The sequence below is a fragment of the Ascidiella aspersa genome, chromosome 5, assembly GCF_963924565.1.
Source record: "Ascidiella aspersa chromosome 5, kaAscAspe10.2, whole genome shotgun sequence".
In the NCBI taxonomy this organism is placed as follows: domain Eukaryota; kingdom Metazoa; phylum Chordata; class Ascidiacea; order Phlebobranchia; family Ascidiidae; genus Ascidiella; species Ascidiella aspersa.
In genome coordinates, this window is record NC_139451.1 from 32,371,224 (window position 1) to 32,385,173 (window position 13,950).

The 13,950-nt window shown below is 36.5% G+C and overlaps 1 protein-coding gene across 1 annotated transcript in view; it reads right to left on the minus strand.

The window, feature by feature from the left end:
* The window catches only part of LOC146146388 (transient receptor potential cation channel subfamily A member 1-like), a 41,526-nt gene extending 28,086 nt beyond the window's left edge, over positions 1-13,440 (minus strand). Inside the window, exons 1-15 of the mRNA XM_083390744.1 lie at positions 13,188-13,440; positions 12,333-12,518; positions 11,621-11,814; positions 10,619-10,788; positions 9,927-10,070; positions 8,927-9,094; positions 8,152-8,320; positions 6,361-6,465; positions 5,258-5,473; positions 4,480-4,580; positions 3,756-3,888; positions 2,774-2,932; positions 2,255-2,356; positions 1,710-1,790; positions 377-514 (exon numbers count right to left, since the gene is read on the minus strand). Coding sequence (XP_083246870.1) covers positions 377-514; positions 1,710-1,790; positions 2,255-2,356; positions 2,774-2,932; positions 3,756-3,888; positions 4,480-4,580; positions 5,258-5,473; positions 6,361-6,465; positions 8,152-8,320; positions 8,927-9,094; positions 9,927-10,070; positions 10,619-10,788; positions 11,621-11,814; positions 12,333-12,518; positions 13,188-13,440 — 2,319 coding nt within the window. The remainder of the gene's footprint in view (positions 1-376; positions 515-1,709; positions 1,791-2,254; positions 2,357-2,773; positions 2,933-3,755; positions 3,889-4,479; positions 4,581-5,257; positions 5,474-6,360; positions 6,466-8,151; positions 8,321-8,926; positions 9,095-9,926; positions 10,071-10,618; positions 10,789-11,620; positions 11,815-12,332; positions 12,519-13,187) is intronic.
* Positions 13,441-13,950: the final 510 nt, after the last annotated feature.

Sequence of the window (13,950 nt, forward strand, 5' to 3'; positions counted from 1 at the left end):
TAAAAGAGATATTGGATAAATTCTGTCAGACTGATTAAGTAACTGTGCAGCTGTTAGATGCATAAAAGTTTAAATTATTATCAAAAGATTTGAGTTAAAATGTTTTTCATCAAAAAATCTATATGAGATACGAAATTTTCAGATGATTCGTTCGTAAAATACATGGATAAATCTGCATATATTTTGCAAAGTTTAAAATTTATCTTAAATTACCAAAAAATGCTCTAATTTAATATGTTCGATTGTGATTTGAATTTTATTTAGACGTGGTAATTCATAAACACCATCGATGGAAGAAATATTTATGAAATGGCTTTTGCAACACTCTAATTTAGAGATACCGTCCCTACACAAGGCATATATGTATATGTCTTACATTTAAAGCAGGGAGGGCAACTCCTTTTCTGTCGGGTTTTTTTCCACTGCCATTCCCAAGGTCCACTTTGAGTTGCTTCGACTTTGCGCGGTGCTGTTTTTTCAGTATTTGGCGGGTTTCGACTGTTGGTTCCAAGTACTGGAATTAAATATATACGTTGCTTAGCATAATTGTCGTGGACATGCGTGGGACAAAGAAGAAAGACAAAGTTTCCAGACCGGCCAACAGCCTGGCCTTTATTCTATATGAACACTTGAATATAAGTAACTTGCACACATAACTTCCAGAAAAACGTTGAGTTGTGCTGGATTACCGAACTTGAAGCATAAGTCAGATAATTATAGGTCTTTGGGTGAATGTTTTAATTTAATTTTTATTGATCTTACAACGTCAAGGAATGCAGTAAAACTGATTAGTTATAAATTACGGTGTTTGTCGACTTTTACTGAACACAACCCAGATAGTGCCTTTAATGATATTGTAAAATATAGTATAGCAAAAGTGATAAAACTCAACCAAAATAGGTTTAACCAGGATTCATAAATCAGTGAAAATACTTTAATATCGAACTTTGTAAACAATAAGTTGTGTTAAAAATGGCTCTTCAGCTAAACTAGACGTCACACATTATTTAAATTAAGTGTCTTCACAAACCCATTTTACCCTTGTACAACGCTTTCATAATTTATCTCAACATTAATTACACGCAAAAATTAGCCGGAAGATATCACTAAATTGTCAGCAGTTGAGCTTATGTATTTAAGAAAAGCAATTCGCTTGGAAAGGGATCTTCTTATTTATCGACTTGTATTGTAAACTGCGTTGATATTTGCAAGTGGCATCTGCTATATGCTAACTTGCTCCGCTGATTTATTGTTTGAAACTGGTCGTTCGTTAATCAATTAATACAATTCAAACTATTGTGGTTGACTTGCGAGTTAATCACGCAACATGAGATTCGAGTCATAAAGAAGCATCAACGAGATGAGTATCTTAACTTGGCCCACAAAATACCTTACTGATTATCGACTTGCGTACTGCGTTGATATAGGGTACTTTGTAAGTGGCATCTGCTTTATGCAAACTTGCTGCGCTGATTTATTGTTTGACACTGATCGTTCGTTCATCAATTAATACAATTCTAACTATTGTGCTTGACTTGCGGGTTCATCACGCAACCTCATATAAGTGTCATAAAGAAAGCGTAAATTAGAACACCCTTCTATTGAATAAACAAAGTTAAGTTGAACAAACTAACTCGATCCTCACAATATCATTACATATTGCCCAAAATGTAGTTAAGGTGACATTGAATACAAAAGTGAATAATTACGTTAAAGTGGTATTTAATCCAATATTCCTTGTTTCTTATATCCGTTTCTTCCGCGGTTTCCCGACAGCGATTTAGTACGGCCTGTAAAACACATAAACATTAATACAGAGTTCGCGACATATTGAACATTTTAAAGTAAGATTATGATATTTTTTAAGTTTATAGTAAGATATTTTTTAGGTTAATTTAACAAATGTTTTGCACAACTGTTTAGTATGAATAAAGTATCAAAAACCTATATTATGCGAACTTATTTCTAATGCTCAAGGGTGACGAGAGATATTTGAGAATCTTTTAAGAATCTGATTTTTGCTCAACTCTTACAACTTTTTTGTAAAGATTAGAGTGGAATAAATCCAATTATAACTTCCTACGTTGTGTAGAGTTGACGTGTTTTGTTCCAGTTCCGTTTATAGTGATATTCTAGTAATTTACCTACGAAAAAATTCTTGTAGATGTGCCACAATCTATTTATTATTTCTGAGGGGTGCCGCATGTCATGAAAGGTTGAGAACCACTGCACTAGATAATGGTCGTAAACTTACCACCATAACGTCGGGCAGGTATTGTATGAGCAACAGAACCGGAACTTTCATCGTTTCTCCTGCGCCTTTGAAGGTGTCCAAGGCCTCTTCCCAGCGCGCGTGCTAAACAGAACACATTGCAATATAGAAACCTTTTTTAAATTATCAGTAAATCTGCAAAGGATTATCCAACATGTTTTAGACCAGTGTTTTTTAATCAGGTGAATGCTTCACCCCAGTGTGAATAAAATTTTTGCAAGGGTGAACCAACCAAAAGGGGTGAGTAAGGGTGAACTTTCAGAAATGGATGATAGCTGGATGATAAACCTCTACATACCATTATACGGCATGTCTGAAAATTATGTCTACTTTTTCTATAAAGCTCAGTACAAAATTCGGTCTGAAACATACCAAGCAAACCATAGCAAACCATAAAACATTTTGGTTAAATTTTTGGCCCAAATAATAACGGCAAAAACAAGATATGTCGCGAAAATAAATGTTCGGCCCATATAATTATAGCATAACGTCGAAACCAACCTGAACTATGGCCATCGCAACGTCAGAGTTTTTATTCATGATTGCCTCAGTGAAGCACGTGTCACCGTCGTCGTTCCGCAAGATTGCCGCTTCAAGGTCAAGCAGAAGGTTAAGGGCGGACACGTGGCCGTTACGTGCTGACAGATGCAGTGCTGTGTTCTTCAGGCAAATATTGTTGTTGTTTAAGAATATTAACATAGGTAATTAGCGAGTTTTTCGGTTATGGTTCCATTTTTTTAACTTTTTTGTTGGGCGTTTGGCCTTTTTCAATTCATTATTTATTCATTAAATATGTTTTGCCCTTTTCAACACACAATTCAACACATTATTATAACAATAAAAAATGAAATTTACGAAAAATAATATATATATAAAAGTCAACTTTTTTACTTATTAAAAAAATGAAAATCTCGTATTGAATTCTATTAGTTATAATGTTTTGTTAAATAGCCATAATTGTTGCAGTACTTGTAGTTTCTATGGATCGCCAGAATTGCTTTGTACAACTTTATTTTATTGTGACACTTTTAAACACTTTTAAATTGCTACTTTTGAATTGTATGTTGTCAATATCAAAGAATCTCTAAGTAAAATGTATGAAATCAACTTTGTTTGTTTTTAATCTTACTAAGAATGTGAAAGCCCATACTTAAGTAGGTAACATTTTGAACGTTTCAAATATCTCTTTATTCATTTTTAACATCTGTTACTCATTTTTAAAACAGATGCTACAAGGAATAAAGAAATAGAAGAAACGTTTAAAATGTTACCTACTAAATGGGCTTTCATATTCTCAGTAAGATTTATAATAAACAAATTTGATTTCATACATTTTACTTCAGGTTTATTTGATATTGACAACAACATACAATTCAAAAGTAGGCACTTTAAAAGTGTCACAATAAAATAAAGTTGTACAAAACATTTATGGCTATCCATAAAAACTAATATATATATACTTATTCAAATTTCGCGCGCTTACCCCGCCCTCCTCTGATTGGTCGATGAGGTGGTTGTGCGTTTCGATTAACGCTCGAATGGTTTTTGTGTAACCACTAGATGCCGCCTCGTGCAAAACCGATTCTCCACGAATGTTTCGGTGAAGAATAGCGCCCCTGGTGGAAAAAGTGCATTTGTTAAAAGGTTTTAAAGGTTTTTCTTTCTTGCAATTTAAATCAATATTTACCTTTGTTATGGTAATATTGCCGTGATAAATTGTTTGTATTTGGCAGTGCTAATTTTATATAAACACAAAGCACTTTCTAACTATTAAACAAATAGAAAATAACAAGATAATTTAATTAATTATAAAGGGGTTCTTCTGGCAAATATGTATTCAGCGCCGACGTTACGATCACCTATACGGGTAATCTTCTTCAGGGCAATAACTTGTAACTTTCTGAAACGTCGGCGTTGTAATAATATTTGTCAGAAGAACCCCTTTATAATTGATACAATGCCTGGCAGCAACAGGATGTTCATTCAAGATAATTTAATTCGCCATGATCTTTAACCTCTACACCTGTTAACCTAAGCCTTGGTTAAATGTTGCGATTAAACATGTTTTTTTAATTGTTTATTTTTTTGTGTCAGAGATGTTTTGAAGATCTCGGGATCTAAACTACAGACGCATCTTTTTTTTCAAATTTTGCATGCATATCATATCCATCTTAAAATCCTCATGGCCTAAACGTTTGGGATCTCACCTGTTCAGTAATAGTTGGACAACTTTAACGTGGCCATTCTTTGCCGCAAAATGAAGAGGAGTCATTCCTTCTTGGTCCTTCTCGTTAATAATGTTGGGGCCCTGCAATTTAGTTGTTTGTAATGAGGGTGCTGATATTTGTTGCAAACAATTAAATAACTGGCTCTAAGGTCCGGAGTGAAGAAAAAGAGAGAAATAGTTAATACACCAAATAAAAAAATACATAATAAAATAAAGGACAAAATGGAAATAAAGCACAAAGAAGCAGAGTGAAAGGTACATACAGAAAAGTTGGACAAAAAATATTTAAATAAGGTGAAAAATAGAGAGAAAAAACGATAGAAAAGAGCAATAGGCTAAAAAAAGGAAAAATGTAAGTACAGGTATGCTAAAGAGATTAAGTAAATTGAATACGCTTTTTAAACGTATAAATTTGTGGAAAATTTTATCGGATTGCGATACTTGTGTCCAAAATATCAAGTATCGGGCATCCTGCTCGTACCGACGGTACAAAAGAGAAGATAGACTAAATATAGAAAAAGGAAAATGTAAATACGCATGTAAATAGGTATGCTAAAGAGATTAAGTAAGATTATAAACGAGTTTTAAACTTTTAGGATACTTAGATAGAAATCGTTCTTCTGGTGTAAACGAAGTATAAACCGACGTTTTCGGCACCAGCTGACCTCATCAGGGTTAACAATTAAAACGATTTGTATCTATTGATATGTTTCCTGGTGGAGATAACTCTATTTTTAGGATGCTTGTTAAATACGCACCTGTTCGCTGTTAAGTAGCCGACAGCACGCGTTGTAGCGTCCGTACATTGAGGCGAAATGAAGCGGCGACTGCTTCTTTGCTGACTTGAGCCTGGCGCTAACCCCAAGCTCCATGAGGCTCTTTAAGCTGGCAAGGTTTCCCTCCTGACAGGCGTAATGAAGTGGCGAGCAACCTGCAGTGTCTGTTTCGCTCAGAAGCTGTTGGACCTCGGCTTTCTAAAAGTTTATATAAGTAACTAAATTGCTGCCAGTCATGGAGACTTCAATGAGTTAAAACTGAAGACATCGGCGAGTTTGATGGACTGTCAATCTAGCTATTAGGCTACTTTAAAAAGCTTGATTCGAGTAATTTTATATTATGCGTTTGGGGGGGCCATGGAAATTTTCCAAAATTTTTTTTTGTTTGGGGGGCCATGGAATTTTTCCAGAATGACGTCACAAAGTTACGTAATAACATGACGTGTTAACAACTTTTAAAACCGGTTGTTTTTATGCAAACCGAATCTTTAAAACGTTAAAAACTTGACTTCGGTACGTTGAGCTAGTTTCCAACTTTCCAACTCTAATTTAAACCGTGATATTAAATAAATACCGTTATACTTAGCTACTTCTGGGATGGTTTTGTTCTTCATTCTGCGCCTTACTACAAACTATGTACAGTTGTACATTGTACATCAACCATTGTGGCCAAAAAAACTGTAGTTTATTTTGCAACGTAAATATTAGCCAAATAACCTACAAACATAGGGCCCTTGAACGTTAGAAATTTATCAATTATGCCTATTTGACCATGGTAATTAAATTAAAAATTTACCAAACATCCCGTATAGGCCGGGACATTTTTTTAGGGCTATGTCTCGTTGGACCGATTATAAAAAATTTGAAAAAAGTCTAGTATAATTTTTATTTGGAAAAAACTGGCAAACTAAAACATCCTGAAATCAAAAAAGGGCATTTAAGTAGCAAGCATAAGACAAATACATAGTTTTACGGTTTGATTTTAGTTCCAACTCTAAGTTTAGCCGATAATTTGATTTTAGGAATTTGTATTAGACCGTTTGGACAAACGTTTTCTACTGTAATTTAAAAGTTTTTTATGTCACCTGAAAGAGTGTCCTACAGGCTTGCTTGATTTCGTGTCCGTCTATTTTTTTGATGTCCCCTCCTTTTAGAACCACCACGTGCATCAGATTTCGCTCGTCCTTGTCCTAATAAAGGATTAAGACACACGAGGATAAGCACAAAGGTATTTGTGTGCAATATACCTATTGTATATACGCATTTTTGTGTGCAATATACCTATTGTATATAAGTAAAAAATATAAACTAGGCTATACATTTTTTTTTTAAAAAGCAAATTTCATGACAATCGAGGTATTTAGTAAAACAATTTCTTTTGAATAATTTGCTGCTAAACGACCTAGAATAGTAATTATACGATTGAAGGTGTTAGGCCCACACAAGACACAACCTCTCAGCAGAGCGTAGTTTGATCGAGTGACCTGACTATAGGCAGTGTAGCGCGATTACAAGGTACTTTGACGAGTCCCGAGCCTGATTCTGTCATGTAGGTCTTATTTTGACTGGTTTAGGACCTAATCTGATTTAAACGGTACTGCGACTATAGATATTAGTCGTACTTTGGTCTCATCCTTAACAGTGTTTTATTCCGACGTTGATGTTGTTCTTATTTCGGTCTTATGACTGGAGTCTAATTAAGCGTCCGAGAGTATTTTTTTAGTTTTAGGCCAAAACGTTGCTTCAGCGTAAAAAAGTATCTTTATCTCCAGTTGCTATTTCTAAAAATAATACTAATAACGAAAGACCGAAGCTACGTGACGCGATTACAACAATTAAACGACACGCTACAAAGGTTACAATATTGTTAGCTAAAACCAAAGGTTGTTGTAGCTGTTGTACGAAAACCATTTGTTAATATCTAGCTATATCATCATAAAATTTAATATGCCAATGAAAACAATTATAAAAATCTAAATTTTCTTTGCATTTCTGATTTTTAAAGTAAATAACATGAACCGTCCATTAGCTACAGTTACATGCAATAAACCAAAAGTCCTCTTCGCACAATTGCTATTCCACATTTTATCTCCTTTTTTCTTTGTGTCATTTTATTTTGCGTCCTGTTGGCCATGTGTGTCATTCCCTGGTGAAGGCTTTCCGAACAGTAAGGCGAAACGTTGGTTTAACAAATATATACCAGAAGAACTTATTTTCATTATACTATGCCAGGTAGCAACAGCATTTTAAATGTTATTCAAGTTAGCGATGCTACTCCCAATTGCAAAACAAGTACCGAGAGTACTACCAGGCAAAATTCTTGGGCTGGATGTGGTTTGCATACAAAATGGCCGTGGTAAAACAGACTCTTTTCATTTTATAACTTGCTAAATCAAGAGATACACTTTGGAGCATAATGGTTGGAGGTTGTAGTAAGACGTAATAAAAATAAAGCCCATACAGAAGTAGGAAGCATTTTGAACGTTTCGAATAACTCTTTATTCATTTTCAACACCAATAAGAGTTATATAAACTGTTGCTACCAGGCATGGTAATATAAATCAAAAACAGCTCCTCTGGTAATTGTAATTCTTGACCAACGTTTCAGTGTCAATCACCCTGACGAAGGCGGCTTGTATAGGTTGCCGAAACGTTGGTTAACAATTACAATAAGAGTTATGTTGAAAAATGAATAAAGTTGAAAATGATTTTTTTTTAGGTAAGAAATTTTTTTTTATTACGTTAGAGATACACTTAAACTAACATTCCGTTGCCAGGTTATATGTTACCTTATCAACCATGGAATCCTGTTCGCTTTGAAAGCCCCTGCTACGGGCGTTGGGGTCAACGATTACAATGAGTCAACTATCACTCACCTTAACCAGAACATTGGCTCCGTGTTGAATGAGTGTTTCCACGCTGGCCCAGCATTCCCGGGACGCAGCTAGGATCAAAGGCGTTCTTTCCTCCACGTCAAATACCTCCAAGTCGGCTCCTTTCTTCAACAGGTACTTGATTATGTGAGGATGATTGAACATGGCAGCTCTGAACAAAAAGCAAGAGTGACGAAACATATGATGCTAAAAGATTGCACTGTATATTTTATAAGCAGGGTTTCTTAAACAGGGGCCCGTTGACCCCTTGGGGTTCCGTGAATTAGTTTTAGGGGGTCAAAGGCCCAATCGAAATATTAGTGTATATTTAAAAAAGAATCAATTTTTCAAAGAAAACAGTTGAATTAACCATAAAACGGTTTTGCACTGACTGTATTTAGACTCCATTTTGTATATATTTTAAGATCTTTTGATAATGAAAGACCTAAATTGCTAGCTTTGCTGCAGTTTTCTGCTGAACCTAAAGGATTGACGCGAAGAGGACGCGATCTTATAGTTCTAACTGTATCGTCTTTTGACGGAATAACAGGTTAACAGGATGTTAGGTTGCCAAATATATAAAGTGACATATTGACAGGTGATCAGGGTGACAAGTTGCCAGTCTGACAAGGTGCAAGGTGAAACATTGGTAGGTTGTCAGAGTAACAATGTTTTAGGTTGAAAAATTGACAAGTTTGCCGCGGCACCCCGGTTGAGAACCACTGGTTTAGACTCTTGTAATGCCCAATAAACACTATCATAAAAATGCACTGCTTACTTGTGAAGAGGCGTCTGGTCCATCTTATCCAGCATAAACAGACTTGCTCTGGCTTGCTCGGGACAAATCTCGAACATGGCTTCCACAATGTCGAGTGTCCCCTGACCGCAAACCATGTGCATGGGTGTAGAGTCGTCCGCTTGCTTCACATCTAAACGAGCGCCGTTCCTGCAAAAGTAAGATTAGCGTGAAGCACATAATATAAAAATATAAGCATCTTATATAATATCACATACAAATAATATAAGTTGTTATGGGTGAACGAGGGCTGCGGAGTCGGAGTCGGACTCGAGTAAGACCTTGTAAAACTACCCGAGTCCCGAGTCCGACATGCGCAGTATCTAATTTAAAAACTGTTAAGGCGGCAAAATGTAAGTTGTAAAAGTGTAATAGCAAATTGTGAAATATTTTGTGATGCGGGTGGATCAATTATGACACCGATATGAGTGGATTGCAGGAAATCCACCTTAATTTAGTTGTAAATGGGTAAAATACAGGCTGTAGAGTCAGAGCTGGACTCGGGATTCGACAAAATCTTACATTTGGCCGGAGTCGGACTCGGGTTGTTTTTAACCGACTCCGCAGCCCTGGGGAACTATTAAAATTGGAAAACAGGTTTAAATACTATTTCGCAAAACAAATACACAAAAAACAGCAACGAAAATACATAACGTGTAGAGAATTAAAGTATTTAACATTGATGTGATATAAAAATCAAAGTCAAATAACTTGAATTGGAATCAAGACGATTGAATAAGGCGTTGGCAATGGAGGTATATACTTCGTTCAAATGTAAAAATCGTACTAAACTTTAGAATTTAGACCCTGGCAAACTAAATATGAAAAATATGAAGATATATCCTCGCTCTTCAGAATATGAAAATATTATAATTTGTTTTTAAAAAGCTGCAATTTTGTAATCATTTGAGACTTATATAACTGTATTTTTTTGTATTCCTGTTATGGTGTCAAACTACACAATTCTAGTAAATACACGTACTCGAGACACAGCTTGATGGCAAAGATGTTACCCCCGGTCACAGCGCAATGTAGTGGGCTGGACTTTTCCTTATCACCGTACGACAGTAGACTGGCTCGGGAGTAACCGTAAGAATGGCAAACCTGCAGCAGCAGTTCCATGACCCTGCAAACAAAAGCCGATCTAATGAATATGGAACTCAGCTGATGTAATCTACTGCACAGGAAGTATTTATTCGTGACACCACTTTTGAATCATAATTTCCAACCTAGTTAAATAGTCTATAATAGGCTGGAGTTGTCGGAATCAAAAACAATTGTTTGCATTTGTTATATACAATATTGCGCTTCATTTTTTTAGTGTAAGTAAGCCCTATGATCGAAAATCCACAAGAACATTTTGGAAGTTAACAACGATGTACTCCCAAAGTAAAAAGGTGTATTACGTTGTGGTTTTTATTATTTAAAGTGAATACACAATTATATAGCAATGTGTTAAAAACGAAATATCTTAATAATGTTAAACACCCGCCTGCATTTATAGCGGAAAACTTTATTATTTGAAATTACAGGAGCTGCCTAAAAGGATTTCGTGTGCGAAAAATAGTAATAGGTAACATATGAAAAGTGAGTACTATTTCAAACTGGAGCAAAAACCGCAGCATGCCTTAACGACTAACGACCCAAATTGAGACTAGAAATTGTGCCACTTACTTTCTAGCGCCCGCAGAGGCGGCGGCATGTAAAGGGTAGTATCCCTGCGAGCAAGGCATACACGGCTTGGCTCCGTTCTTCATTAGTATCTGAAAGGCTTCAGCGTTGTCTGCATAAGCTGCCACGTGCAAAGGTGTGACTCCCGCGTTACCGCGAATGTTCAGTTCCACCTATGTGGATAGATGGTTGTAAAATCAGCATCCATTTTTTGTCAGATACGAACCTCATTTTAATGGGGATCTAGTACAGGGGTTTTTAAACTTTTTCCACCGCGGACCCCTAATTTTTTTTTTTGCTTCGCATGGACCACGGTAAGCAGGAAATTTAATAAAATGACGTCATAAATTGACGTCACAATTCAAATAGACTGTACAAATCTGCAGTTTTCGGTCCGCAAAATGTGAAAAAGAAAATAGAAATAGAGACATTCAGTGCAAACACGTTTTATTTTTAATTAAACTCTTTCCTTAGAAAAATTTATTACTGCCTAAATATATACCAATATCTTAATTTGGCCTTCACGGACCCCCTAAAACTAGTTCACGGACCCCCAAGGGGTCCATGGACCCCAGTTTAAGAACCCCTGATCTAGAAGCATACCGAGCCATCTAGATCCTTAAAAACTGTTCAGCGTTAAAACAAATTAAAGTATTTTTTCATTATTATTGTGGGGGTCCGCTAACCAGTTTTAGGGGGTCCATGAAGGCCTTCTTGAAATATTAGTATATATTGAGGAAGTAATGTTTTTTAAAGAAAACAGTTTGATTAAAAATAAAACGGTTTTGCACTGAATCCTACTAAGACTCCATTTCACCTTCATATTTTTGAACCGAAATCAGCAGATTTATGAAGTCTATTTGTACTGCGGCGTCAATTTATGACGTCATTTTGGAATTTTTTTGCCGACCGTGGTCTACGTAAAGCAAAAAAAATTGTAGGGGTACGCGTTAAAAAAGTTTAAGAACCCCTGCTCTAAATTATAAACAAAATACAAATATTTACCTTCAGGTCGATCATAGCCTGAAGTGCCTTTAAGGAGTTTCTTTGTACTGCTATGTGGACCGCTGTGTTGGCCATCATGTCTTTCGCCATCGGGTCGGCTCCGTGACGTATGAGTGACGTCACGCTTTCCGCTTGGTCGGCTTCGGTGGCCCAGTGGAGGGCGGTAGTGTTCATGTCATCAGTTGCTTCAACAACTAAGACATGAAATATAACCGTTGTTAGTACGCCGAATTCGTGCCAAATGCATTAAATAAGGTTTGCAAATTAAGTTTTAGGAAATCTATCTTCCATGTTGCACAATTATTCGAACCGGTTTCGGAGTCAGTTCAATAACTGATTACAAAACGTTACACTCAAACAATGTCAATAAAACAACCATGTTCTAAAAACCAGACAAGTACATAATTTGGAATCGCAGATAAACGTGAACGACCCATTTAAAAATAAAGTTAGCTCCACCAGGCAACATGCCAATAGATAGAAATCGCTCTTCTGGTGTAAACCAAGTATAAACCGACGTTTCAGCAGCAGATACCAGCTGACCTCATCAGGGTTAATAATTAAAACGAGAGTGCGTTAGCCAGTTTATATACTAAGAAGTATAAAATAAAAGACTATGGATTAAAATTAATAAATCCAGACGTCGCTGAAGTATGGCATAAGCTGTGACGCAGCTGAAACGTCGGTTTTTATCTATTAGTGAACCACTCACGTTCTGATGTCCCGGGAGAGCTGAGAATGTAGTCGATCACTTGGACTTGATTTGCTCTAGCCGCATGGTGCAGCAGAGAGGCGCCCTTCTTGTCAAGAGCATAAAGTCGATCCGGGTTTGCGTTGCAAAGATCTGCCAGCTGCTTCACGCTGCCTTTGATCGCCAACTGAAATAAGTAAAAAAAAGCTAAATAAAACTTTGCTTTTAAAGTTGTTGAAGGAAAGTCATGAAATTGGCTTCAATTTATAAACAGTAGTAAGCCCCATGTTGCTACATGCGAGCAAGCAATGTTGTTAGCTTTTTGCTTTTTTATTGCTTATATTAATGTGAAATCCAAATAAGGAACTATTTCATCATTAGACACCGACATTTTCAACATTAGATCACCTTTTTGATAAATAAAAGCTTCTAAAAGGTGACACATTTGTAGAAAGAAAATTAAACACAACTGTTGAAGCTAAGTTTCACACAGATGTGAATTTCTGAATCAATTTTTATGTTTTGGTGTTAATTTTAAATCTCCAAACCTTTGAATTCCCGTATGTATTTTTTGCAACCCCGGGAATAGTTGGAAGTTTGCAGACTTGCAGACAATTAACACTTTTAAGCCGGGGCTGGAGCCAAACATTCCCGCTATTTTTTATTTTGTGGAGTTAAGCCATTTTTTAATTTGTAGAGCTTAAGCTATCGAATTTTCATCTACTCGTCGAATGAAAACTACTAAACAGTTTAGTGTGGTAAATATAACCTAACTTAGTCTGGGTTCGCGTTCATAAATTTCCTAAGCAATAAAAAAATGCGATTTCGCTTGCAGAAACAAAATGCCGCGGACACAAAATGTCGCCAAACGAGAACCAACGCGTGTGTCACGCACATCCTCGCAAACTTTCAGATGCTGATAGATGGAGCGTCGGACGCAGGGATCCTTAACAGAATGACGCCAACGGTAGGGCGCCACCTCCTGATAAATGACGTCATCATCCTGGTCGGCAGGTTCCACGAAGTAGGTGTACTCCCCCCGGGACTTTAGGATCCGCTGATCAGGGCCGGGGTGCCGCGGAACTTTGGCCAAAGTTCGGGTCCGGATTTCTGGCAAACCGTTTTCCATTTGAAGATGTCACTTTACTTTACAACAATTGCCTTTCAGGATTTAAAGCATACAGCGTGTAAACGAATGAGGGACAAATATGGATATGTGCTTGATACAATTGCTTTTTACCAAAAGCAGTTTATTAATGTCGGCTCTGTCGACTGTGCGGAATTGATTTTCTAAATTATTTTAATCTGAAGAACTAAACTCTGTTAAATCAGCCATACGATATTTTGCTGTAAACGATAGCAAGGGGCGTATTGGAATAAAAGCAGGTCCTCATGTTAATTAGCGAGGTGCAATTTTTAAACTTGCACCCGGTGTCACTTTACTTTACAACAATTGCCCTTCGAGGATTTCAAGCATACAGCGTATAAACGGTTTTGGGGCAAATATGAAGCAAGCTTTTAACGGCCAAATCCCTCTTTAAACACAATATTCGAAGGAAGACATTTTGGATTCAAAGCGAACCTCACGGCGCGTGTATCCAAGTAAACCTATCAATTAAAAAACAAACACAGTAACACA